The sequence below is a fragment of the Protopterus annectens genome, chromosome 12.part0 (genome assembly GCF_019279795.1).
Source record: "Protopterus annectens isolate FY-2018-M chromosome 12.part0, PAN1.0, whole genome shotgun sequence".
NCBI classification, from domain to species: domain Eukaryota; kingdom Metazoa; phylum Chordata; order Ceratodontiformes; family Protopteridae; genus Protopterus; species Protopterus annectens.
In genome coordinates, this window is record NC_056746.1 from 434226051 (window position 1) to 434251263 (window position 25213).

Genomic DNA, 25213 nt, shown 5'->3' on the forward strand with positions numbered 1-25213 from the left:
TGCAGGAGCATAACCAGTGGTGATTAAGAAATAGCCTTAGATTCTTTTTAAAAAGCAAGAGAGAGGTCTGAGATGTGAGATTGGGAGGTAGTTGATTCCATACTTTTCCGACAGCGTTAGAAAACAAGGAGTCGCCTGCTGAGTTTTTAGTTTTGGTGGTATTAACATTTTGTGTGAGGAGCGCAGATTATTGAGATTTCTATAAGGTATAATAAGGCTTGAGTGTACTGGCGTGTTAGAGGGTTGATACAGGGTCTTATGGGCTATTGTAAGTTGGTGGAATTGAAGCTGGTTAAGAAATTCTAGCCAGCCTAGTTGCTTTAGGTTCAGACAGTGATGAGTTCTGAACGGAGAGCTGGTAGCAAATCTAGCAATATTGTGATAAGATGTGGCAAGTTTGTTGAGGTTATTCTTAGAGAGGTTAGTGTATATAGGAGAGGTGTATAGTAGGGTTGAGATTATGTGTGTTCTAGCTATAGCGGTTTAACAATGCACAACCTCTGCACCTTCTCTAATACTAAAATGACTTAAGTTTCTTGATCTTGCCTTTATCCTTCAGTCCAACCAATTTTTGCTTAACATCTACAGTTTAGCTATATAACTTTAGCTATATATCTTTTTGAAGTGTTTTATGTTTACAATCAGTAGCCAAGAGAGACAACCATCAGTTAAAAGCATTGCGAGGCCTGTCTTTTTCTGTTTGATGTGTAAGTTTACTTACTATCCTGATTTGAAGCGATTGATTTTGACATTGGCTCTAGCATTCTAAAGCTACAACAGCTCATGTTTCTGACCATTACCAGAGAAATTATTTAGACTTTTCCAAGACATTTCATGCATCAAAGTTTATGTCAGCACCATAGAACTATTCCTTTGTCTTTCAACTGTATAGGCAAACACGACCACTTTTTAGTCTTTGCTAAATGAGGCTACTGTTTTGTATAGCTCCCTTCCTGACATTTTAGCATACATTGTTAAACCTCTGTGTTCTTTTGTTCCTGTCATTTCGCTAGTTGAAGGTTTTTGGAGTTAGGGAGGCTCAGACAAGTGATGAGAGATATTGGCCATCGAACTCACATGGCTGGATTTTTTAATTTATTCTCCTGTACAATGGAGTTTTCATTTCTACCCTGTTTCCTTCTCCCTTTCTTGGCTAGCAAGCAATATACAATGTTTGTGATGTCAGGTGTTGTGCAGTGACATGCCTGGGCACATGCTCATTGTGATATGGATTGCTTGCCTGTATACCATTTTTCTGCCTGTCCTTGTGCTTCAAACTGGCTTCAATGTGTCCAACAAGAATATGATGTTATCACGGAAAACCCACATCCTTGAATTTCATAATTATAAACTTAAAAGTGACAGCCTTGGGTAATGTGAAGGAGGTGAAGCCTCATACATACATGCAAGGGGCTTCACCTTCCAACATTCCATTATTAAATATAATCACCAATGATATTACACCTGTTTGGGAAAAAATGGGAACTTCACTAATGCAGGTTTCTCAAGAATTAGTTGTCCATATCACAACTAATTGCTGTCCATGCATAGGTATCTCCTAAGCTGCAAGACTTTAACCATTACCCTCACTCCAAGCTGAGTGAGCTGGCATCAGCCAGTTACTCCACGTATTCTCACATGACTCTGCCTACACCTGGATCTGCAAACCCAGATTGCTGAAGCTGCAACTCAGGGTTTCATCCTGCAGTACTATAGAGCTGACTGAAGAGGCCAGTGCTGAAAGCTCTTAATTATCCATAAATCGTTAAATTTGACATTTCTCCATAATCCCTCTTAGTCAGCCATAACTGATTAAATTTAACATTTCTCATAATCAATCTAACTAGCCATAAATGATTGACTTAATTTACATTTTATCATCTGTACTTCTGTTATAAAAAGATAGACTCAGAATATTTATTCATAGTACTGCCTTTCATTTGGACCTTTGGGGGATCTGGGCTAAATTGCTGAAAATCATATCCTTGAATACGATTCAAGTTTGCATAGAAAGTAAAAAATAAAAAAAAATGTCTATTGAAAATGCATAGAATACAGCAACAAGCACAATATTAAATACTATAGTATATGCCCTTGAAGGGTCTATATCACTTCAGCGAAGTGACAGTTCAGTGAACGGCATTTCATCGGAAAGGGCAAATTTCCCGATCTTTACTGTATGGCGATCTCAATTTGAACAGTTCGACGAATGGCATGATCAATGTAAGTGAACAGAAAATGCTGTTTGCTGAACTGAACCTGCCCTTAAAGGACACATACTCCATATATCATAAACCCAAACTCTAGTCTTTAACTCTGACCATAATCCAGAACTAGGTCTAATCCTAAAGTCAACGACTTCTGTAAACACTATAGAAAGTAATTCAAGTAAATGACCCAACATTTAATGTGACTAAACTTAAGTTACATACATCCATGAAGGCACACTGTCGCAGTTTTCTAAGAGGTGAACAAGTGAACACCTAGCTAGACTATGTGGAACTCTGTGATGTTTTAGTGGAGTAAAATTCACCTGGGATCTGTTTTACATATGCTGGCAAGTTTGTCATAATTTGAACCTGTTTGTCGATTTAATTACTTTTAACTGGGTGGAATAGCCCCAAGGCCCAGAATCTCTGGAGCAAAATTACAATAATACAAGGATATTCGTTTTTAGGTATAAGGATGCATATGCAGTGTAAAGTAACTTGACAATGATTAAATTAAGACCATGAGTCAAAATTTGATTCACACAATATACCCATTGAATGAATAAATATACTAGAGAATGACACTGTATTCTAAGATCAAATATACTAAAGAGGATTAGAATATGGTCCAGTACTGGTCAGATATTTTTGCATTGTACTTGCATGCCTGTAAAATTGTATGTCCTTTCAAGACACTGCTTATAAAAAAAATCTGCTTAATCCCTCAGTGATCTATATCTTTTTGAGACCAACTTCAAAACATTCATAGAAAGTGTTTTTTCACGATTCTTAGAAAGTGTTTTTTCATTGTTGCAGTATTATCTTGTATTCCATTCTTTTTCTTTTGATGTTATATTTTGTTCTACATGTAGTGCTTTCATTTCTTGTTATTTAGTTATCAGAAAAAGTCCTATATATTTTTTCTAAATGTATTATTTTTTTCCTTAGCTTTTCATAAATGTCTGCAGAAAATGGTCAAGGTACATACAATATTCTGAAGTCAGTGTTGCCTATACATGAGACATTCCTTTACTCCCACTGTTTTTTGTATTTTTCTCATTATTATTTTAATGCTTTCTGTTTGTTCTAGGAAACAAATTAACACCCATCATTCTTGGCATTTCGCCAATATTCTTGAAATCAATTAAAGTTTTATCTACATAACTGATGTTGCTGTTTTTGCTATGTCACTGTAAAGAATGAATTACTTTAAATATGGCTTCTACTTTTCTTCACTATTCCTCTGGTCATCAGTGGCACACTTCTTCTGAAGAAGAGTTTCTGAAATAATATTGTATTTCTTTAAGAAAGTCAGTTTTTAAGGTTTATGGCCTAGATTATTGTGAGGCCTGCAAATCATTTAATCCACAATTTGAACTACATTGTTGAACTCATTGAAACCAACCTGAATGTTTTTATAATGTTGACAGTTGTGACTTAATCTACTAACACAAGAGCCCCCTCACACCAGTCCTTAAATACTTCCCCGAGAAGGTGCCATAGAGCTGGTCCACTGTCAAAAAGAAGTTTTCAGTAACTATGACAACAATATGTCACTGTCCTCTGCTATCCACACAGTGACTTCCATCTTGATATACAAAATATGCTGTACCACACATACAGATTCACTGACATATAGAGTGCTTTGAAAGTATAAACAGTTATAAAATGATAAAAAAGGCTTAACTAGAGACAACTTAGACATTACACCAAAAAATCATGTAAAAGCATGTGGTGTGCTCAGTTAGACTATGATAGCCATCCAGAGTTTCAAGGTGCAGAAAAATAAAGATGTAAAAAAACTCAGAAGTGGCAGTTCTCTAGCATATATCATACATTATACCACATAAGGAATCATGGTTTACCATCAAAATCTCCATCTTACAAGTGCGAGTGTTCATATTTCTGACCCGAAATATCGGAAATCAAATATTCAATCGTACACATAACCGACCGAGGTATTTAAGGAAAGTCAACAACTCAGGACTTTATCGAAAATACCACACTTACAGTTATGAGCTACGAATGTTTGCAGGGGCAAGCCCCCCTGCACCCCCATATGGGGGGGCTGCACCCCACACACCCCATGTTACTTATATATACAAACTCCGAGATCACACTATAGTGAGGGAAAGGGTACATTTCCTGATCCCCACTATAGTGCGATTTCCACTCAAAATGCCAAATTCACAACAGCAAACACACAACAGCATTCACTTTTGTAAATTCAGCATCAGTTTTTTCGTTCATACAAAATATTGTAAACATGCTTTTGGATATATGAGTACTGCACAATGCAGCCATGATATTTTAAAGGTAAACCGGAATCACAACTCCATGCCTAGGGCAACTTGCAATAATAAAACATAGCTATTTAAAAAATACAAAACACTGTAAGAGAAAAACATATCTAGTATATAACTTAGAAGTATTTTATACTGTCAGAGGAACATAATCAGTGTAGATATAGTCATATAATTTGTACAGTATTATGAATGACAGTGACCTGATATTTGAATGAGGCATTGTCTGCACTAATTTAAAACTATACAACTAAATGGTTTAGAAAGTTTCAACTCTGTAGAGCAATTGTACTTTCAAATTATTGCTGGTGAGTGGGATATGGTATATTTTGAGTTAATAGTAATAAAGGGAATTTAATAAAGTGTTATCAAATTGAAAAAATGATAAAAATCCTTGGAAAGCTATGGGAGTATGCTGTAAACACTAGTCTGATTGTTTGAACTTGTTATCTCACTATGAACACTATACTTTTCATAGCCAGATAGACTTCACACATGGTGCAGGTTTTTCTTGGCACTTGTATCACTATCACTTACAGGATGTTGTAAAGATAAAATTATATTAATTTGTTTCCCACATGCTGTCTATGTCATATGCTGTCTAGGGAACCTACATATGTGCCAGGCATTGCTGATTATGTATCGATCCTTGATACTCAAACACATGATAAAGGTCTCCTGCAAAATGTTTTAAATGTAGTGCTTCACTTGATTTTTAGAAGTGGAATAAAAGCAGCCAGTAAGTATGCATTAATTGCAAGGTATTTAGAACACACAAACCAAAAGGCTACAAAACAGATGTTATAAATACGATATTATGTTACGCATATCGGTTAACAGCATAAACAGATGGCTCTGAACAGCATAAACCCTTTATGTAACCAGTCTCCATATGCAAATCTCAACTATGGAAAGGACAAGTAGGATGGGAGGGGGTAGTAATAGGACAAGCAGGATGGGAGGGGGTAGTAATAGGACAAGCAGGATGGGAGGGGATAGTAATAGGACAAGCAGGATGGGAGGGGTTAGTAATAGGACAAGCAGGATAGGAGGGGATAAGTAATAGGACAAGCAGGATGGGAGGGGGTAGTAATAGGACAAGCAGGATGGGAGGGGGTAGTAATAGGACAAGCAGGATGGGAGGGGATAGTAATAGGACAAGCAGGATGGGAGGGGGTAGTAATAGGACAAGCAGGATGGGAGGGGATAGTAATAGGACAAGCAGGATGGGAGGGGGTAATAATAGGACAAGCAGGATCAGAGGGGGTAGTAGAATTACTCATCAGCTTATATTGAAGAGAAGCAAAGAAAATATGAGCAGAAGAAAAATCAGAATTATCTGTTGTAGGGGACTGTACAGACCAAGAGTCACTGCAGAGCAAGGATGTGAGTTAATATAGGGGAGACCATTAGGGGTAGTAATGGATACACTTGACATATTGCTACTGACACAAGCATGTCAGTAATATCTGTTTGGCCAGTGCTTGGTATCAAAAGTGTGCCATGGTGGCCTGGTGGGAACAATAGTGTGACAGGAATAAAGACTTAACTTTCACTACAGCCTGGGACCCACAGGAAATGCTATTGTCTCAGAATTAACGCAAAACAGAATGAGCTCCTTAAAGGATATGGCTGAGCTCCTCTGAATACATGAACACTATTCACAGGCATTTTCAATACTTTTTTGAATATGAATATAACCTGATACCAAAATAATAATATATACTTTTTTAAAGAAGCATTCCTAGCTCCAGAATTGGGTTTTGTGGTTATTATACATATGCATACAAACAGGCCTTATACCTCTCTTAAGTATGGTGAACAGCTGTAACTTGAATTGTTTAGGGTAGTGTGAGCCTCTCTTAATCTATTGTACCTAACTTTAGTGAGTGACACAGTGTAACAAATATGCATTGTTTCTGCTTATAGGATAATAGGATTTCGATACAGCATCCATTAGCAAGCATTAAAATGACACCTATAGAAATCCCGAAGGACCTTCCTCAAATGGAATGTTAAACCATTCCTAAGTAGATGTCATTTTATTACACTCTTAAAAGTAGAGTACTAGCACCGTGATTTGAAAATGCTTCTGTAAGTGTCCCAAGAGCAATCTCTAACAACAGTATCATGCAGAAAGAAAGTGAGTGTACTGAACCCAAGAAAAACAAAATACTTATCTTTTATGATGAGCCTGTTAATACCAAGTGTAACAAAAATCTGAGCTGTAAGTTTTACTGTGGCCCTTCAGATTATCAGTTAGGTACTCCATCAGGCAATAATATGGATAAAGTGTGCCACTCATTCCGATACTGTACTGAAGCAGAGCCGTACTCATCAGGCCATGAGGTACAATGCAAACCTTGCAGAGGAAGTCAGTGTGTGTGTCTACCAAACCTTGTGGTAAAGGTCAGTGTGTGTCTACTAAACCTTGTGGTAGAAATCAGTGTGTGTCTACCAAACCTTGTGGTAGAAGTCAGTGTGTGTCTACCAAACCGTGTGGTAGAAGTCAGTGTGTGTCTACCAAACCTTGTGGTAGAAGTCAGTGTGTGTCTACCAAACCTTGTGGTAGACATCAGTGTGTGTCTACCAAACCTTGTGGTAGAAGTCAGTGTGTGTCTACCAAACTTGTGGTAGAAGTCAGTGTGTGTCTACCAAACCTTGTGGTAGACGTCAGTGTGTGTCTACCAAACCTGGTGGTAGAAGTCAGTGTGTGTCTACCAAACCTTGTGGTAGAAGTCAGTGTGTGTCTACTAAACATTTTGGAAGAAATCAGTGTGTGTCTACCAAGAAGTCAGTGCGTGTCTACCAAGAAGTCAGTGCATGTCTACCAAGAGTTCCTCTTTACCACAATGTACAGAGTTTTAATTTAAAGCAAGGGCTGATTCTCCTCCTCTAAAGTAAAGGTAGATCAATTAATCTAGCTCACTACCCTATTTTTTGAGGTGTTGGGGAATGGTGGGTTAGTAAAAAGGCATATAACTAAACAGAACAGCCTGTCCATATATTACATTAATGCTGGAAGTATCCTCTGTCGGTAACAACATCTTGAGTCCTAGAAACAACAGCAGTAGCAGCATCCTGATACGACAGACATACCCATCATGGCTGATATCATCACACAAAATGTCATTCATTATTGTCTCACCAAACAAACCTTTCAATAGCTGTAGACTGGGAAATAGAAGAGGTGGCAGAGTATTAATACTTACATCGAGGTTCATTACTGCCAGCCTTATTTGCCATTCCACAAATGCTGGTAAATGTGTTTACATCTGTATCACTTGCTCTTCTCTTATTGGAAGTCACCCTACATCTGTATCACTTGCTCTTCTCTTATTGGAAGTCACCCTAAAACTTAATATTGCTGGCTTACTAAACTCTCCACGTATCTCTATGGCCACTGTTATAAGCCAAATACAATCCAACAGCAAACAAGCTAATGGTAACAGTATGACATTACTTGGGGATTTTTAACCTGTACTGGTTCATAAGTACCAAAGCCAGCTCAGTAACACCCAAGAAATGCTGTCTCGAAAGAATGAATTACCACCTCACTTAACCTAACTACCTTAGCTACAGGAAGTAACTAATGGATTTGTTTTTTATTTATACACCCGCATTCTTTATTTGTTATAGCATTATTCCTCTCTACTACTTTGCCAGATTAATCAAACTCTCTACAGCTGTTTCTACCTTCATACAGTTTAAACTGAATTAGGAAGCTGATAAACAACACAGTTCAGTTAAAGCTGTAAATCAAAATTCCAAACACACAAAGACATGGAAAACAGCAATGACTGCAAAAAATAATCCTTTACTGTTTCTGGTACCTTGGCTTTTGCCTTCTCAAGGAATACTTTACTCACAGAAGCAGCCATGTTTATGCATCAACTTAATGATAACTAATTAATCAATTAAACAATTAAATATTTAAACATAAATATTCATCTAATATTTCAACCTCTTTACAATTCACATTTTTAACATTTTTTAACATACTTTAGCATTTTTAAACATTTTTTAACATCTTTACATTTCCCATACTACATAATTCATTGTTAGCTCCACTGACCCTAAACATATTATCAAAATATGTCAAAATGACAACATTTTATAAAACCACATATATTATTAATATTATGAAAATGCGCCTAAAATACTCATATAACTATATTTCAAGATTCATGCCATTGGGATAAAGAGTATTGTAATTAATAATAAACTTAGATTCCATTCTCAATAATCTTTGCTGAAAATTAATATTGCACGCCCCCACCCCATAAGGTCTAGCAATCACACTAAAAGTGAAACCATTAACCAAACCTTCATGCTTAAGATGAAAATGTTGGGCTATGGGGCTTTCCATCCTGCCATTTCTTATGTCACCAAGGTGTTCCATAATTCTTAATTTCACCTTGCGTTTAGTCTGTCCAACATACCATTTTGGTGACGGACAGTCACAACTGATCACGTAAATAACTCCAAAGGAGTTACAATCAAAATGATCAATGGCCCTATAACTCTTGCCATTGATCATCTTTCCATTCAAATTTCTGATTTTTTTCACAAACTTTACATCTCCCACAGGCATAAGCACCTGCATTTATTGTCTCCTTCCTTTTACTTCTAGTTCTTAACTTCTCTTTCAAATTTGGAAATCTTCCATGAGAAAAAACTGCCTTCTTAGGAAATATGTCACATACATTTTCATCCCTACTTATAATAGGCCACAGAGTATTTACCAAATTTTTTTAAAATTGGTGAAAAACCTGAATATCTGTTAACAAAAAATATGACATCATCCTGTTTGTCTCCATGATCAGCTGAATAAATATCTCTCTCCCCATTTATTGTGTTCCAATTCAGATGTAACCATGATTTTTTATGAATTCCAAGTCTATGTTCCTTTTCTACTTTATTTCTTGCTTCTCCAATTAATTCATGAGAATATCCCCGTGCAAGTAATCTTTTTTTAACAAGATCAAATTCTACTTTTAACTTCGTCTTTTCTGAGGTATTATTTGCAATGCACTTAAATTCCCCTAACAGTAAAGACTTGATTAGATGGGAACTGTGCATGCTGGAAGCATGTAAAAAATTGTTTACAGCAGTGGCTTTATGAAAAGGCTTGTATTGCACCCTTCCATCCATACCCATGTACAGTTCCACATCTAAAAACTGCATTGTTCTCCTATCAATGTTGAAGGGAAAGTCCAACCCACATGGATTACCCCTCAAACTAGTGATGAACACCTCAAATTCTTTAGGGTCACCACTACATAAAAATAATAAATCATCAACGTACCTTTTATATTTCACTACCTTCCTATTAAAAGACTCAGTTGGATACAAAAACATATTCTCAAAATAAGCCATGAAAAGAATGGCATATGATGGAGCAAATGATGCACCCATAGCCGTACCTTCTTTTTGAAGAAAAGAATTTCCATCAAACTCAAAATAATTATGAGCTACATAAAATTCCAACAAATTGATTATGTACGTCATGCGGGGCCCCTCACCTAACATTTTGGAAACTGCCTCTAGTCCCCACTTGGTTTTAATACAAGTGTAAAGGGATTTGATGTCAACACTAATCCAATAGCAATCATCCTGCCATAGAGTCCCCCCTACAAAATCACAGATTTTCTTGGTGTTTTTAACATGAAAGGGTACTCTGGAAAGATGAAACTTCAATACAGAGTCCAACAGGATACCCACATTTTGCAGGTAAACACCTTTACCCGGCACAATAGGTCATCTTGGTGGGTTCCTTAAATTCTTATGAATCTTTGGAATAATAAAAAAAATTGCATCCTTGGGACACTTGATATAAAGTTTTCTAACATCAGCAGGGACAAAAAATCCCAAACGTTCACCCCTTTCTAACCACTCTAGTAAAGCAGCATTAAATTCTGACAAAGGGTTAGTGGGCAATTTCACATATGTACTACTATCAGATAGTAACCAATTAACAATGGTATTATACTTCTCTCTTGACAAAATTACCCAATTGCTCCCTTTGTCAGACTGTGTAAACACATATTCTTCATTTAGCCCTCTTAACTTACAGAGAGCTAACCACTCTTCCTTACACAGATTGAACTGCTTATTGCTTCTTTTAAATCTAATAAATTCACTTTCAACTTGTTTACATAATGTTCTTTCAAACACATTAATTCTAGTGGTTGTTCTAGGGGGATCAAATTCACTCACATAGGGCATCTTACGTAATGAAAACCTCCCATACCCCATATGGAACTCAAATCCTAAGGCAGTTTCATCAGACACATTTTCATCTGAAAAAATGTTAAACAACTCATTCTTATGTATAGAAATATCCAACAATGAACTCACAAGTAGTGTCTTTGTGTGTTTGAATTAGGAAGCTACCAAATTGAATGAATGAGTCTATACTAGCTGGATTTCTGTATTAAATAAATAATCTGTAACATGGCCATAGAACATTTTCTGAACAACATTCTGCATTTACAGAACACATATTTTCCACTTAGTGCTATGATCATAAAATAAAATCCAATCCGCATGAATAAACCCTGATGTGAAAAAGGCCAATCAACATTAAAACAGCATGGAAGTCTTAAAATCTTTTAGAGTATATTCTTGCCACAGCATTTTGCAATACTCAGAATGATTAAAAATCATTTATCATGCTGAAGCTGCATAATTTAAAACATGCCATGCCAGGAATCCTAACAATACAAAGGGATTCTTACACACAGGTAATACCTTGTTAAGGTGAACTAAAACTCTATTCTAGCACAGGATAGGCAAGAATATTACCCTGTTTCAGATTCATCCACCATAGCTAAACTGTTTGCTTAGCAGTTCATAACCAAAGGCTTACTGCTCTGGTTTATTACCTGGTAAGCATATTCCCCATCCTGGATCTAATTTAAAAGATGTCACCCCATGTTCTCCTTATAAAAAGTAATTATTCAAGAAGCAAATACATGGTTAAGAAAACTGACCAGTTATGAATCTGCAGGCTCATATGCCATACCTTTTTGTAGCCAAGCTCACATAGCATACGATTAACATACCATTTACCAGAAGCAATCCCTCTTACCTCTGGTATGCATCCATAGGACTACCTCTTCCCAACCAAGGAACTATCCTTCTCATCTCATATTATCCCATAGCAGCTCTTATTTTCTCCACTATCAAACAATCTAGAAAGAGCTGTAACTACCAATCTCACATTACATTTCAACTCATTTGACCATCTTAACTTACAAAAAGATGCCTTCAGAAAGAGACATTGCTCTTTCTGAGTCACTCACCCTACACTCACTAGCATGGATTCAGAGGAACTCACTTGTATGGGCTATTGATTTGACCAAAATCATTCATTTAGTACAATACCCCCTCTCCTTTTTTAAAATCATTAATGCATTACTGACAAAAACACAAATGTCTTCAATGGCTGCTTACTTAGCTTAGTCTATACTCAATAGTACTGCAAACAAAGTAGTGAATTTCCTATCTTACTCTTAGCAGGTGAGTCCTTCAGGGCTCTGTGCTTTGGCTCCTTGCTGTTTAATATTTTCATTAGCTGTTTCATAATCACAGTCTCTAACATTTCAGCAATGTTTTATTGTGATGAGATGGGCATCTGGACTTAGAATTTTTCCACTCTTGCATTAGCACCATACTTGAAAATTATCTTAATACTTACTATACATTATTGGTTTATTTCCTTGGGGTTAACATTAACTGTTGAGAAAACAACAGCCATGTATTTTTGGCACAGCTAAATGGCTACCCCCAAGAACAGGTTTCCTACTTCACCAACAGGCGGTACCTTACCTTTGTGTAGAACTTGTCCAGGTTTCCTTCTTTATTTATAGCTTACCTTCTGTTCACATATCAATTATTTATCTAAAGATGGAAGATAATAGCCTCTCTATTATCAGTTATTTCTGTAATTATACCGCATTTATGCGAACATTTCTTGCTTCTGTACTTCTATATGTTACAGTCACTGTATTAAATTGTATCACAGATCAGTAACTGTATGTTGAAATCACTGACTACCCCTCTGGCCCAGAATGTGGCTGAAAAAGATCTGAGGACCAGATCAGATACTTGGTCAATAAAGTTGCTAACTAACTAACTAACTAACTAACTAACTAACTAACTAATTGACTGAAGAGCTTCCGAAGTATGAGGCATAGGATGTTCTACCCCATAATACTCTAGGAAAGGAAGAACACTGTAAAAGGTGTACTTTGAGCAACACTTGGACATGGTCTCCCATTCAAGACTGCAGGATCGTCCATTGTGTGTAACTGATTCTAGTCTATAGTACACAAAGTCTGTAGATATTTAAATAAATCACACCACTTCAAATACTTCAGCACCTCCCTCATCAAGGAAACAGTTTTACCAGTCACACTAAGTCATATTTATAACTTTATAGGTTCATAGGTAAGTACTAAGCTAGTTAGCCTTCTGGGCCATTTTAAGCCTAGCTAATTTCCCTTACAGTGTTTCTCCCTACTTGTCCCCACAATGTTCCATCTTTAAAAATAAAGCTTTCTCAAGGTACCCTCAGTCTTCCAATGTCAGTCCCCTGAGTTTTTCCATATCAAACTATTCTTTAAAATGACTTATAAAGATATTCTCCTACTGGGGACATATGGAATCTAATGTCACTGAAACAGCTCTTTACCAGCTGAAGTATCATTAACAGTCAGCTTCATGAATCAATCATATGCAACTATTAGAATAAATGAATATTTTCTACAGCCCAATTAAAGTGTAAACTCCCGGTGTCTGACTGGAAGTGAATTTCTGATTAACTATATAACTATGCACCATTTTCTTCTGAATTATCATTGTAGGATGACTGTACTGTTACACTTCAGTGCACGTACTGTATCGTGTATAGTTAAGTAACTACTTTTGTTTTCTAATAAGGTTACAGCTTAAAACAGATCCATTAGTCCACTTGAAACGCATGCACTTTGATGTGGTCATTGTTCTTATGTATCTACCTTATCCAGTTACATCAGCTGCAGGTACTGCTGTCAATAGATTGTATCTGACATTTTTCATTCCCACTACCTCTCCCTATCCCTTTTTTCCATCTGCTCAGCATCCCCCTGAATGTCTCCACAAATTATTTCTCCACAACCCACTCTGGTGGTACATTACATAAATCTACAGCCATTTATATGACAAATTACTTTTACAGTTTTAGGGAGCAGTTAAACCTACAATTGTTTTCAATATCAACTTCTTCCTCCATCTTCCCTGTTAAGGATGATCCCATTACAGGTCACTAACAAAATATTGTACATTCATGTCATGTGACCCTGTTCCTTCTGTCTTCAGAGAAAGGAGCTACAGTACCTTTACTTTCCCTTTCAAACATCCTAGTGGCTTTCCTGTGTTCTTCATCTAACAGCCTGAAACCCTGTCCATGAATGATTTTCAGAACTGCATGCAATATTCAGTGTGTGACATAACATTTTCACATTACAAGGCAAGCATGACTGCTGTTGTCCTAAGAATACACATCACCATTCTGTTCACCTCTGCAACAGCTCTTTCAAGCTGCCCTTGGTCACCCACTCTAGCTGGAATATTGGAGACACAACAGTGTGACTTCTAGTACTCTAACAATTGCGGTTTAAATGGTAAATCAGCAAATGTATTTTTGCAGGAGGGCTTTGCCTCCTCTATATTCCTATATCCATGTTATTAACTCCAGAGTCAGTGCATACTGGAGTAAGGGGGATATTAGATATTCTGAGATACCACAGTCTTGGACTAGGTATATGTTTGCTGCATTCTCATTTGTTGTTCCACATTTATGGTCCTCACACTATAAATATACATCTATAATAACTATGACCAAATCCCTTTCCCACTCTTTTACAGTCAGTTCTGGTCCCCTGAGATGATACTAAACAGAAGTGGTGTCATTGCTCATGTTTGGCATGTTTCTTTTGTTTTTATAGGTTAGTACTAGGCTAACTGCCCTTGTGAGCCATTGTAAGCCTAGCCAATTATCCCTTGTGAGACTCAAACCCTGCATTTTGTGTTTGTAAGGCAAACACCTTAACCATTAGGCCACCCTCCCAACTTAGCAAGCAACATCTGCCATCCACTTAGTTCACATTTTCAAATTTCTCCACAGACGTTTACAAACACATGTTGCACGTAATATTGTCCTAGTTTTGGAAAAGCATAATTTTGTTTTCTGTTCTTTCAGTTATGTATTCAGTAGGTTCACTGAATAGTACTGCACCCATGATTAACCCTGTTTATTCTTGTCAATGTCTCTCTCACCATAACTTTGAGTGCCCACCCCTTCAACCATGCTGCGGTCCAGTATGTCAGACTTTTTCTATTTCATCACAAGTTTTTTAACACTTGCCATGAAGGACCAAGTCAAAGGCCATTATGATGTCTATTTAGATCATCTCTATTTAACTGCTTTATGAAGACCTTCTGTAATCCAGTTATAAGACTGAATCAAGTATGACTGACAATACATCCTAGCCATGAATGTGCGCTGGCTGGAGTCCTAGACATTTTCATCCTCTATGGAATGCAAACTGCCTACCTGCCATGATTTTATTCTTTTGCTGTCACCACTGTCTGGCTATCAGGCCTGTTTCCCAATGTCCATTAGACATCTTTGTTATGTTCAACAGTAACTACATACTTCTCCAAAATGAGCCTATGCCTTTTTTATTGGTGATGTCTGTATTATTTTTATTTTGTTTCCCAATTTTGTATAAAATATTTTTGGGTCATTAATAAATTACCTATTTGCACTTTTCCTTTATATTTATCTGCATACCTTATATGTTTTTGGCTTGTGCTGATATTTTTAGTTTATTATTTGAGATAGTATGGGACAAATCCTTATCTATTTTGATACTGTGTGCTGTTTTTACCACTTCTACCTTTCTATGTTTTCTTGATAATCTGTTCCCTTTTCTGTATTCTTTTAACAACGATACAGCTTCCCTTAGTTGCTCTACAGTTTTCTCTATCCGTTGCTTCCATAATAGCATTCTACTTGTTCCCTTCCTTTCCTTTGTTACTCTACATTTTTGTGTCGACACATTATCTATTATTAGTTTACCCGCACAATAATATACCCTATTTCCTTTTGTTATATCACATGAATGTCTCTCTGTAGTTCTGTTTACAGTGTTAATCTGTTTCATCAGTCTTCTAACATTTTGGAACGTATTTACTTTCCGTAATTTATTTCTTTCATCTAGCATAACATGTCGATTCATCTGTATAAAATAAAGCAAGTCGTATCATAGATCATTTTGTTCAGGACTGAAAGCATCTTCTTTGCTCTCTGTTTCCTATGAAATTTCTAAAGAAAGTTCCATAACATCATCCTGTGACATCCTCTGCAAATGTATCCTTCTTTATATGCTTATCCTCCATATGGGACCCTGTTGACCCATCACAACACAACACAACACTACCTGTATCAGAGTTGCTACGGTACCCTGATACTTCCCTTACTGTGCAACTTCCACTGGACTTTCATGTGAATGTCCTACAGAAGATTCTAGAACATTGGCCTGTGGCAAATCCTCTTCAGATGCATCCCACTCTACACACTGTTCCTCTTTCTGGAGTCCCACTGGTCAAACATGTCTGCATCAGAGTTTCCACCTTAGAGCCTTCACTTTGCTGATGGACTGTCACTTCATTTTCTCTTTGTTTAATTTCTACCTCACTAATCCTCCTTTTTCACATTCCCTGTTTGTGATCTTCTTATTTTTTTGTATTGTGAAATTTGCTCTGTTGTTTAGAGCTGGTTATGCAAAAACAGACTGTCTATTAATACTAAAAAATCAGTAATTTTCACATCTGGGGCAGATACAAAAATAACCAATATCACATTGTTTCTAATTAAAGACCAGATAACACTCTCATACCTTATGCTATCACTCAAAAGTATCTTTGCATTGCCCTGAACCAAACATTGACCTTTACCAAGCATTCAGAACAGCAAATTACTAAAGTCCTTAACCAAGTGAAAGTATCAGACAGAATGTCTCATCTTTTATCCTTAGAAGCTGGACAAGCAATCACAGTCAACACACTGCTACCAAGACTCAGATACGCATTGCCTATTACAGCACTCCATTCTCCACATAATACAGCTATGTTACAAAATGCAGAAAATAAGATACTAAGATTTATACATTTGGCACAGAATAATCAGCACCACTGTGTTGCATCGAAGAAAATTTAGTGGATACTACTTTCTTACTTAATAACCTCATATTCAGACTAATGAATGACAGATAATTGCCCTCCATTTAGAAATAATCTTTATTAGAGATTGCATTTACAACTTGAGAATCCATTTGTAAAAACCTCCATTTATCTTATCGGCTACACAGAAAGCATTTAGTAAAGTTATTCCTGGAATGCTTTGCCACAAAATGTGCAAAAATACTAACAGATCTTCCAGTATTTCACAAACTGGTAAAATCTCAGCTCGCATATGAATAAAAGCGCAGCTGTCCAGGGGATCTGAGTAAGGCACATAATTTTCAGAGAGGCTGTGAATCCCTAAGAAGGAGTTATTGGCTGTTATTAGAAAGTCACAGGCTTCCTATGGGTACTGAAACTCAGAGGATTGCTGATTCCTTCTGGAGACAGTCAGAGGTTTTCTGTCACACCAGTGAGTCAGCTTGTAGAAAAGTAACCAAAGACACATGGATAAGGGCAGTTACCAACACATGCTGGAGAGAGGGGTGTATTGTATGCAGCAGCAATAGTTGTAGCATTGTCATTTGGTGTGATAAAGGAGGAGCTTACTCCATGACAGCTGTTATAATTCCGAAAATCTGTAAATATCTGTTTTATTAGGGAAATTAATTCAGGGATAACTGTTATTATCATCATCACCAACGTTATCATCATTGTCATCATCATCATTATCATCATCTTCATTGTTATCCTTATCATCATCATCATAGTCATCATCATCATCATCATCATTATCATCGCCATCGTTATCATCATCGTCATCATCATCATCATCGTCATCATCATCGCCATCATTATCATCATCGTCGTCATCATTATCATCATCTTCACTGTTATCATTATCGTCATCATCATCATCATTATCATCATCGCCATCATTATCATCATCGTCATCATCATCATCATCATCATCTTCATTGTTATCATTATCGTCATCGTCATCATCATCATTATCATCATCGCCATCGTTATCATCCTCATCATCATTATCATCGTCCTCATCATCATCATCATCATCATCATCATCATCATCATCATCACGCTCTTGATTCCTTTTCTTTTTGCTCTTTCTAAATAAATGTAGTTCTTGCTGAACAGATGTATACTTATTTAGGATAAATAAAATGCTGAGCTAATAACTATGCATCTATTTAGTTTAGGAAGTAAATACAAAAATATAATAGATTCTTGTCCTCGATGAAAGCTAGAAATCACAACTAAATGTACATTAATGGGTAAATAATTAATCATTTCAAAACCACAAGGACAGGAACAAAAACAACAAACAAATGATCCAAGCCTTTAGTGTTAGCCTAAACACAAAAACTTGTGTTTGTTTCTCGCTATAGGTTCTTCAAGTTTTATTTAAAGTTTTGGCTGTTTGAGAAGATGACAGGATCCTGACTGCTCTTCTCCAAAAGGAAGGATTGCTAAGAACTAGTGAAGTAGAGAGACAAACATCTGAGCCACAGGGAGTAGATGCTTGAGTGAATCCTTTCCAACAGATATGCCAGTAATGGTTTTATGGGCCTCAAGAACAAGAGCTTCTTCTTAGCCCAGTTCAATGGCATATAGAGATAAAGCCCTAAAACCCACATAACCTGAAATTGATCACTGACTCACATGAAAGAATACCTGAAGGGTTAGGATGAGAGTGAATAGCTGATACTGGCTCACCCATTTTGGGAAGAGGGAGACAGCCCAAACTGCTACAACACCCGCACATGTTTGAGAGAGGGTATTTGGTATGCAGCACTAGGGATCAGGACATGTTTGGCTCCACCATGATGCATTTTTACAGCAGTCTTAAGGGGAAGTATGGGCAGAGGGATGGGTACACTGACACGGAAAGGTATAGCAAGGGAGGTCTTAGGTTCTAAAATGGAAAACCCCTCATGTTTACCTAACTGACAGACATATTATGAATGGATTTCACTTCAATCATTTGTAAGAAATACGGGGTGGCATTATCAAGATGGTTGTCATATGCAGGGGACAGTAAAACATATACAAAAAAAAAGATTTTCAGAAAGTGAGAAGAGGAGGAGGAGTAGAGGGTACCTGATCACCAAGAGACAGTAAGGAGCTATGAGGATGGCTACAGCTCTGTGGAATTTAATTTCCTGAACAAATGTCATCAGAATAAATGGAGAAGCACAGCAACATCTAGAAGGCCACTTGCTTCGGATGGACACATTCTTTACTGGATTCCATAGTTATTGAATTAAGAAAACAATTGCTATATTTGACATTGGTCTGCAAGGCAAACAAGTCTGTTCAGTGTTTCCTCAATTTCTGGAATTTCATTAATGTGGATAGCAACAAGGTGTTTTTTTTTTTTGGACATTTGCAATCCCCACAGTCTCATAGCTTTCCAGGTTAGAGGGTATGACTGAGTTCTGGAGTTCTCTTTTCCTTGTTGGTTTTATCATACACCTGCCATATTGTCTGACTATATTCTGAAAATTTACACTGAGAATGAGTTCAGTAAGGTTTGGAGGGTCAAGAGAACTACTTTCATTTTCAGAATGTTTAAATGAAGGGATAGATCTGACAACATTCAGACCACTTTAGTTGTCTGCTCATTGGACTGTCTTCTTATCCTAGGTCTGACACATTCATGGTGAATGCTGCAACAGAATGTGGTTGGTGGAAAAGCTTTTGGAGGGCAAAACTTGTTTTGATCCAGTTATCATGATAAGTGGTGCTTGCAGGTTTGAGAAATGCAGATCACATGACTCTTTAGTCTTTGTTCCCTTTACTGGAATGGGCTACTAAAGAACTTTCATATTATGCCTGCCATTAGGAATTATGGGAATGGCTTATTCCATGAGAGACAGCACCATGAGTCAGAGTTATGCTGTAAATGCTGTAGGTGCAGGAAGTGATAAGACATTAGCTTGGAGAGATTAGAATATGTTCATGGGAAGTCTTGCTGTGCAGGACTTTGTCTATAAACAGCAGCCTACAAAAGTGAAAAGCTGCATAGATTGTAATTGTGGCTTTGACAGATTCAATATTATTCCCAGAGAATGAAACTACTTCATCAGAGACTACCTCACTGGCACTTGGTGCTGTATACATTGGACAGCTAAGAGCCAGTCATCCAGATATGGGAACACATTTGACACCTTGCAGTCATATTTGAGCTACTGATATATACTTGACAAATACTCTGGGGGCTAAGTTGAAGCCAACAAGTAGAATTTGTAAGTACATGCAACCATCCGTACTGTGACGTGGAGATACGTCCTGGACTCCTTTGTGAGGCTGATGTGGAGACTGGAATCTTGGAGGGCCAAAGGTCAGATCCAGCCTTGTTCTCCTTGTAGATGGCTGTTTTGTGTAGGAGGCTTAAGCTTCTGCTTTTACTACTTTCTTTTGATGGGTTGGGACATCTGGCACGGGAAGGATGATGAAGATCATGAAAAAGAAGAATTAAGGAGAGCTGACTGCATCTACCTTGGAATATTCTTAGCATGTAAATGTCCATTTCTACATTATAATGATTGGTTAATAACTAGCTGTATTGTTCAAAGAGTAACTGTAATTATTACGCTGTAATGCATCAGCTAACTACAAACCACAAATTGTAGACTCTATCTGTATGATATATGTTTTAAACAAGTTGTGCTCAGATCGTAGCTGAAAATAATTCAACAACCAACCCATCCATCCAGTTATAAAATTAAAACAAAAATGAATCCTACAAGCTCTTGCTATTACTGGCTGTATTCATGTGGCTTTGGTTACTCACCTCTAAGCCAACACATGGTGTGATAGAAGATCTCTGATGGTCTCCAGAAGGAAGCAGCAGGACAAGGCCTCACAGCTGCTGTTGGTCACCCATTGGAGCTCTGTCATTTCCTAATGACAGCTGAGAACTCCTTGTTAGGGATTCACAACTTCTCTGAAAATGAAGTCCTGTTAATCTACATGATGCATTTATTTCAAATGTCATCCAGTAGAATACTAGTTCCCAAAAATCACTAAGAAAAGAAAGCTTTTTTTGCAGGCGGCGAGCCCTTACACTCCCCATGTAAGGGAGTGTCCCCATACCTCCCCAATGTATCTATATACCAACTCCGAGGTTACACTCCCCATGTAGGGAAATGCCCCTGCACCTCGCCAATGTATATAGGCTAACTTTGTGGTTACACTCTCCATGTAGGGGAATGCCCCTGCACCTCCCCAACACATACACATATGTGTATATATATATATATATATATATATGTATATATCAACTCTGAGGTTATACAACACTGAGGAAATGTTCAGCCTTCACAGTCAGTTTTTATATATTATATTTTTGACCAGGCAGCATTCAGAATAATCCAGTTAACAGCTCGACTGGTTCCCCCTTTAAATGACCCTGAGTCTTAGGGTTCTTTTCACATCGAGATTCTCTGGTGGTTGCCCACATCATAACCACAATTGAAGAGGGCTCCTCCATTTCCTGGAGGAGAGGCATTGAGGTAGCTAGAACTTACCACCATCAGCCAGGAGAGTTCTAACTGGTCCCTCTATATTTACTATTATTACATTAATTTCAGCTCCAAATAATGTTGGCCCTTGAAGGGGTATTTATGAAGGTCACTTTAATGGCCGTAGCAGAATTTGTTTTGTGGAGCTACATGTGCTGCAAGATTATTATATACCAGATCCTACAACATCAGCAGAACCTTCAGTAATATTGTAGGAAACCCATATCATAAGGTTTGATATCACTCACATCATTGCTAGATGGGACAGTAATTTGTTTTTAATCAGACCATCAGGCAACTGTATTATTCCCACATTCATTTTATCTGATATATCCCTCTGTAAATGTATCACATGGGTCAGGTAATTCAAGGAAAAAGTGGAAAATGCATGCAACATATACAGTTTTTGACTCTCTAACCAGAAAGTCCAGTCTCTGGGAAGGTATAGCACATGGTCTGCCTTTTTGGAGACCACAACTACTGTATTCTGGTTTACCAGAGCACTGTTGGTGGCTACTTTTAAAATGTTTGCCAACAGCAGAACTATACAAAATATTTGAGTAGATTTAAAGGAATTCTGCAGCTGTTAAGGGGAAGATATGGGGTTATTGGACCAGATCTCTGTCTGAAGCATCATCTGTAGGACTTCCCCAACCTTGGAGCTATCAGAAAGAAACAGAATAATCTGTATCTTCATCAACATCCAAGTCAACCATGGGTGATTTAATTGTTGAATTAATATGCTACATCTTGTATGTAGTCCCTGGGAGTCTTTGGAGGGGGTACTTGAAGATGAGGATGGCTTTATTATTTTTTTTTTGGCTGAAATGGCCTTAGAGAGCTGTGGAATGTCCTATCTACTGTATATCATCTTGGTTGTAGGGGCTTTGGGATTAGCTGAAGGCTCTTCTGGTTCTGAGGGTAATTCTGACATTGAGGCTTTGTATGACTTATGGGTGAACCACAGCAATGATGGCTGCTGAATTGGAATTGTGGCTGGAAAAATCAATGGTGTTACTCTTGAGTACTCTGGCATCAATACTGATGGCACCATAACTGGCCCTTTAATGGTAGGAGTCAGCGCAGGCACTGACAACTCAAGTCTGAGTATGATACTAAGGCCACAGTAGGTCTTACCTCTCAACCTCTTACCATAAGAAATCTGGACAAAGCCAAAAATCACTGGGGACCAAAGGCCCAAAATTCAGACAGATTTCAAATATTACTCTTACAGACTTATAAAGTTGCTAGAATAACAAGTTTTACATTAACATGCATTTTCTGAAGGATATGATGTCTGAAACTCAAATGACTGGCATTATTTAGTAACTTCAACCCTCAGTGATTTGCTGGACAACCTCATATCGTATGAGGAACAGACCAAAAATATTATGTAAAAATCTGGACATTCGGTGAAAACCTGGAAAGTAGACAGATATGATCATGATCTTCTACACTACTTCTTTGGGTCAAGGTCCACAATAATAGGACCAAGACCACTGGCATCAAACATCCTGACCACAAGTACAGGATGGGGTACTACCTTGATCCTATATGGGTCAACACTGGCATATTTGGAAATGATGACGCAAAAATGCCAGCAAAGAAATCTTTGGTGTTCTGGGTTTTGTGGAATAGACAATGGTCAACTCACTATTGCCTATTAAGTGAAGTGGGGGGGGGGGGGCAGAAAAGCCTGCCTGAGTCCAGTAGTTTGACAAAAAATTTCCATCAAAACTGAAATAAATGACTTATCATTATATAATTAGTTGAACAATAAGTGATTATTTTTTTTTGCAAACCTACCATATAAATGTCAAATATTATAAGAACAGACATTTGATAGCTCACATGAGCACAAACGTGACAATAAAAATCTGGAGAGGGAGTGCTGTGTCCTGCATTATTAGGATGGGGAAGGTATTTGTCAGCCTTGAAAAGTTTTTCTTACCATGCAGTCCTAAAGCGTTTGGCCATAATCCAATGTAATACTGATAAAGGAGCTACTCTTACAAGATGCATAGCTTAAGTATAGAAATAAAGGTAACAGCAATAGCGTTTTAGCACACTGAAATGTTTAAAGAAATAGGATTAATTCCTCTTCAGCTGTAAATTGTGTCTATACTGTTTAAATAAGAACATCTATTATTAACTGATAATGAATTCTTATGGAAATAAAAATTATGTGCAAATAAATTGAAGATATGAAGTTTGTTTACTTGTTGAATTTTTTTTCACGACCAAGATTCTGCAGAATTGAAGTACACTAAGTAAGGTCGCTATGAAGTCCTCACAGTCTCAATAAAACCACTTTAGAACCAAGCCCAATATTTAATTTTGACAGTCATTACATGTGGGATGCATTTTAGTCTCTACCTTACTTCTTTGTTTCCCACTGACTGAACTTACCTGATGACAAGTGAGAAGCAGTGCAAGCCAGACAAAGAGCCCTGAGATTCCCTGGGCAGCAGGTGTGGTCAAAAAAATTGGACTTGCAGTACTGTTGGAGTTTGTGACTGCCGATGCTGTGCTGGTAACATCCAGCAATGTGCTAGAATAGGTCTGAGACAAAGTTCCAGAATGCAGATCTTGCATGGTCTGATTGGCTGACACTGATGCTTGGGGATCACTTGTGCTGTGTATATTGGACATTATCAAGTTGGTGGTGTTATTCATCTAAAGAGATAGAAAGGAAGGTCATTCAGAAATGTCACACTATAAACATTTCAGTATATGCTGTGTAGTTTAGCCTTGAGAAGCATTTTTCCTAGCTGAAATAGAATACTCTTTACACTGGTGTCATTACTTTAATTCACAAAATAGTATGCCAATGGCAAAATTACTGCATTACAGGCTGGTTAACAAACCTACATTTCAGTACCTGGACCACAGCAAGACATTTAATCCTGCTTCATACAATAATGTTGGTTGCAAAACTGGAGATCCTTGGGCAAATACTAAAACAGATAAGCATCCACATAGCTGTCAAAATAATGGATATTAAAGTTTGGTAGAAATGGGCTCAGTTTACTGTTAGCAGGATGTCCATGAAGATATCAAACCACCGGCATTAGTCCTGGTAAGATGTGTTAGTGACATTAGTTTCCCACCTCAGAAGAAGTGGGAAGAGGAGAGAATTAGACACAAGGTATTAGAGCAGGAATGGTCCTGGATATGGTATCTGCATTTACGATGCATCCGTGTACAACATACAGTAAACAAGGATATCATTTATAGTCATAGAATAGGAGATGTACCATGGGGCATTCATTGCATGCGACCTGCTGATACCTAAGCAGTTTGATAAAGCAGTCAAAAGACCGCCATATTACGGGTCTATATTATGTCACAGAAATGGCAACACAGTGAATGCCGTTTCAGCGACACGTAAACATCGATCCACCACTTATGTGAACAGCCAGAATATCGATTTTTTTCCAATGGAAAAAAAATCACTTGGCCGTTGTCGTGTAATTGCCCTTTTCCCCACTGTAGTGTGATCTCAGAGTTGGTATATTTAGTTAGGGGGGTGTGGGGGGCTGTGTGCCCCCCACATTGGGATGTATGGGCGAAGCCCCCCACTTTGTTTTGTGTGTGTGGTTGGACTAATGATTTTTTTCCCTTGGAAAAAAAATCGATGTTCTGGCCGTTTGCAGAAGTGGTGGAGCGATGTTTAGGTGTCGCTGAAATGGCATTCGCTGTATTGCCATTTCAGCGAGATAATAAAGACCCCCCCCCATATTACTATAATGCAAAGTCATCAGAAATGTTTGCATATGAACCAATGGAGTGATTTCCTCATATAGGTGCCTGATGTTTGTAGATGCATATCAGATACCAATCACACACTTTACCTCTGCTAACACATATATAATGGGGAAACAGTACAGAGGATAGAAGTCAAAATATTGTTTTGTCTGTA

The 25213-nt window shown here is 37.5% G+C and overlaps 1 protein-coding gene across 1 annotated transcript in view; it reads right to left on the reverse strand.

Moving 5' to 3' along the window:
• The window catches only part of TMEM184A (transmembrane protein 184A), a 759325-nt gene that overhangs the window by 297308 nt on the left and 436804 nt on the right, over positions 1 to 25213 (reverse strand). The window contains exon 3 of the mRNA XM_044089548.1: positions 23701 to 23967. Coding sequence (XP_043945483.1) covers positions 23701 to 23967 — 267 coding nt within the window. The remainder of the gene's footprint in view (positions 1 to 23700; positions 23968 to 25213) is intronic.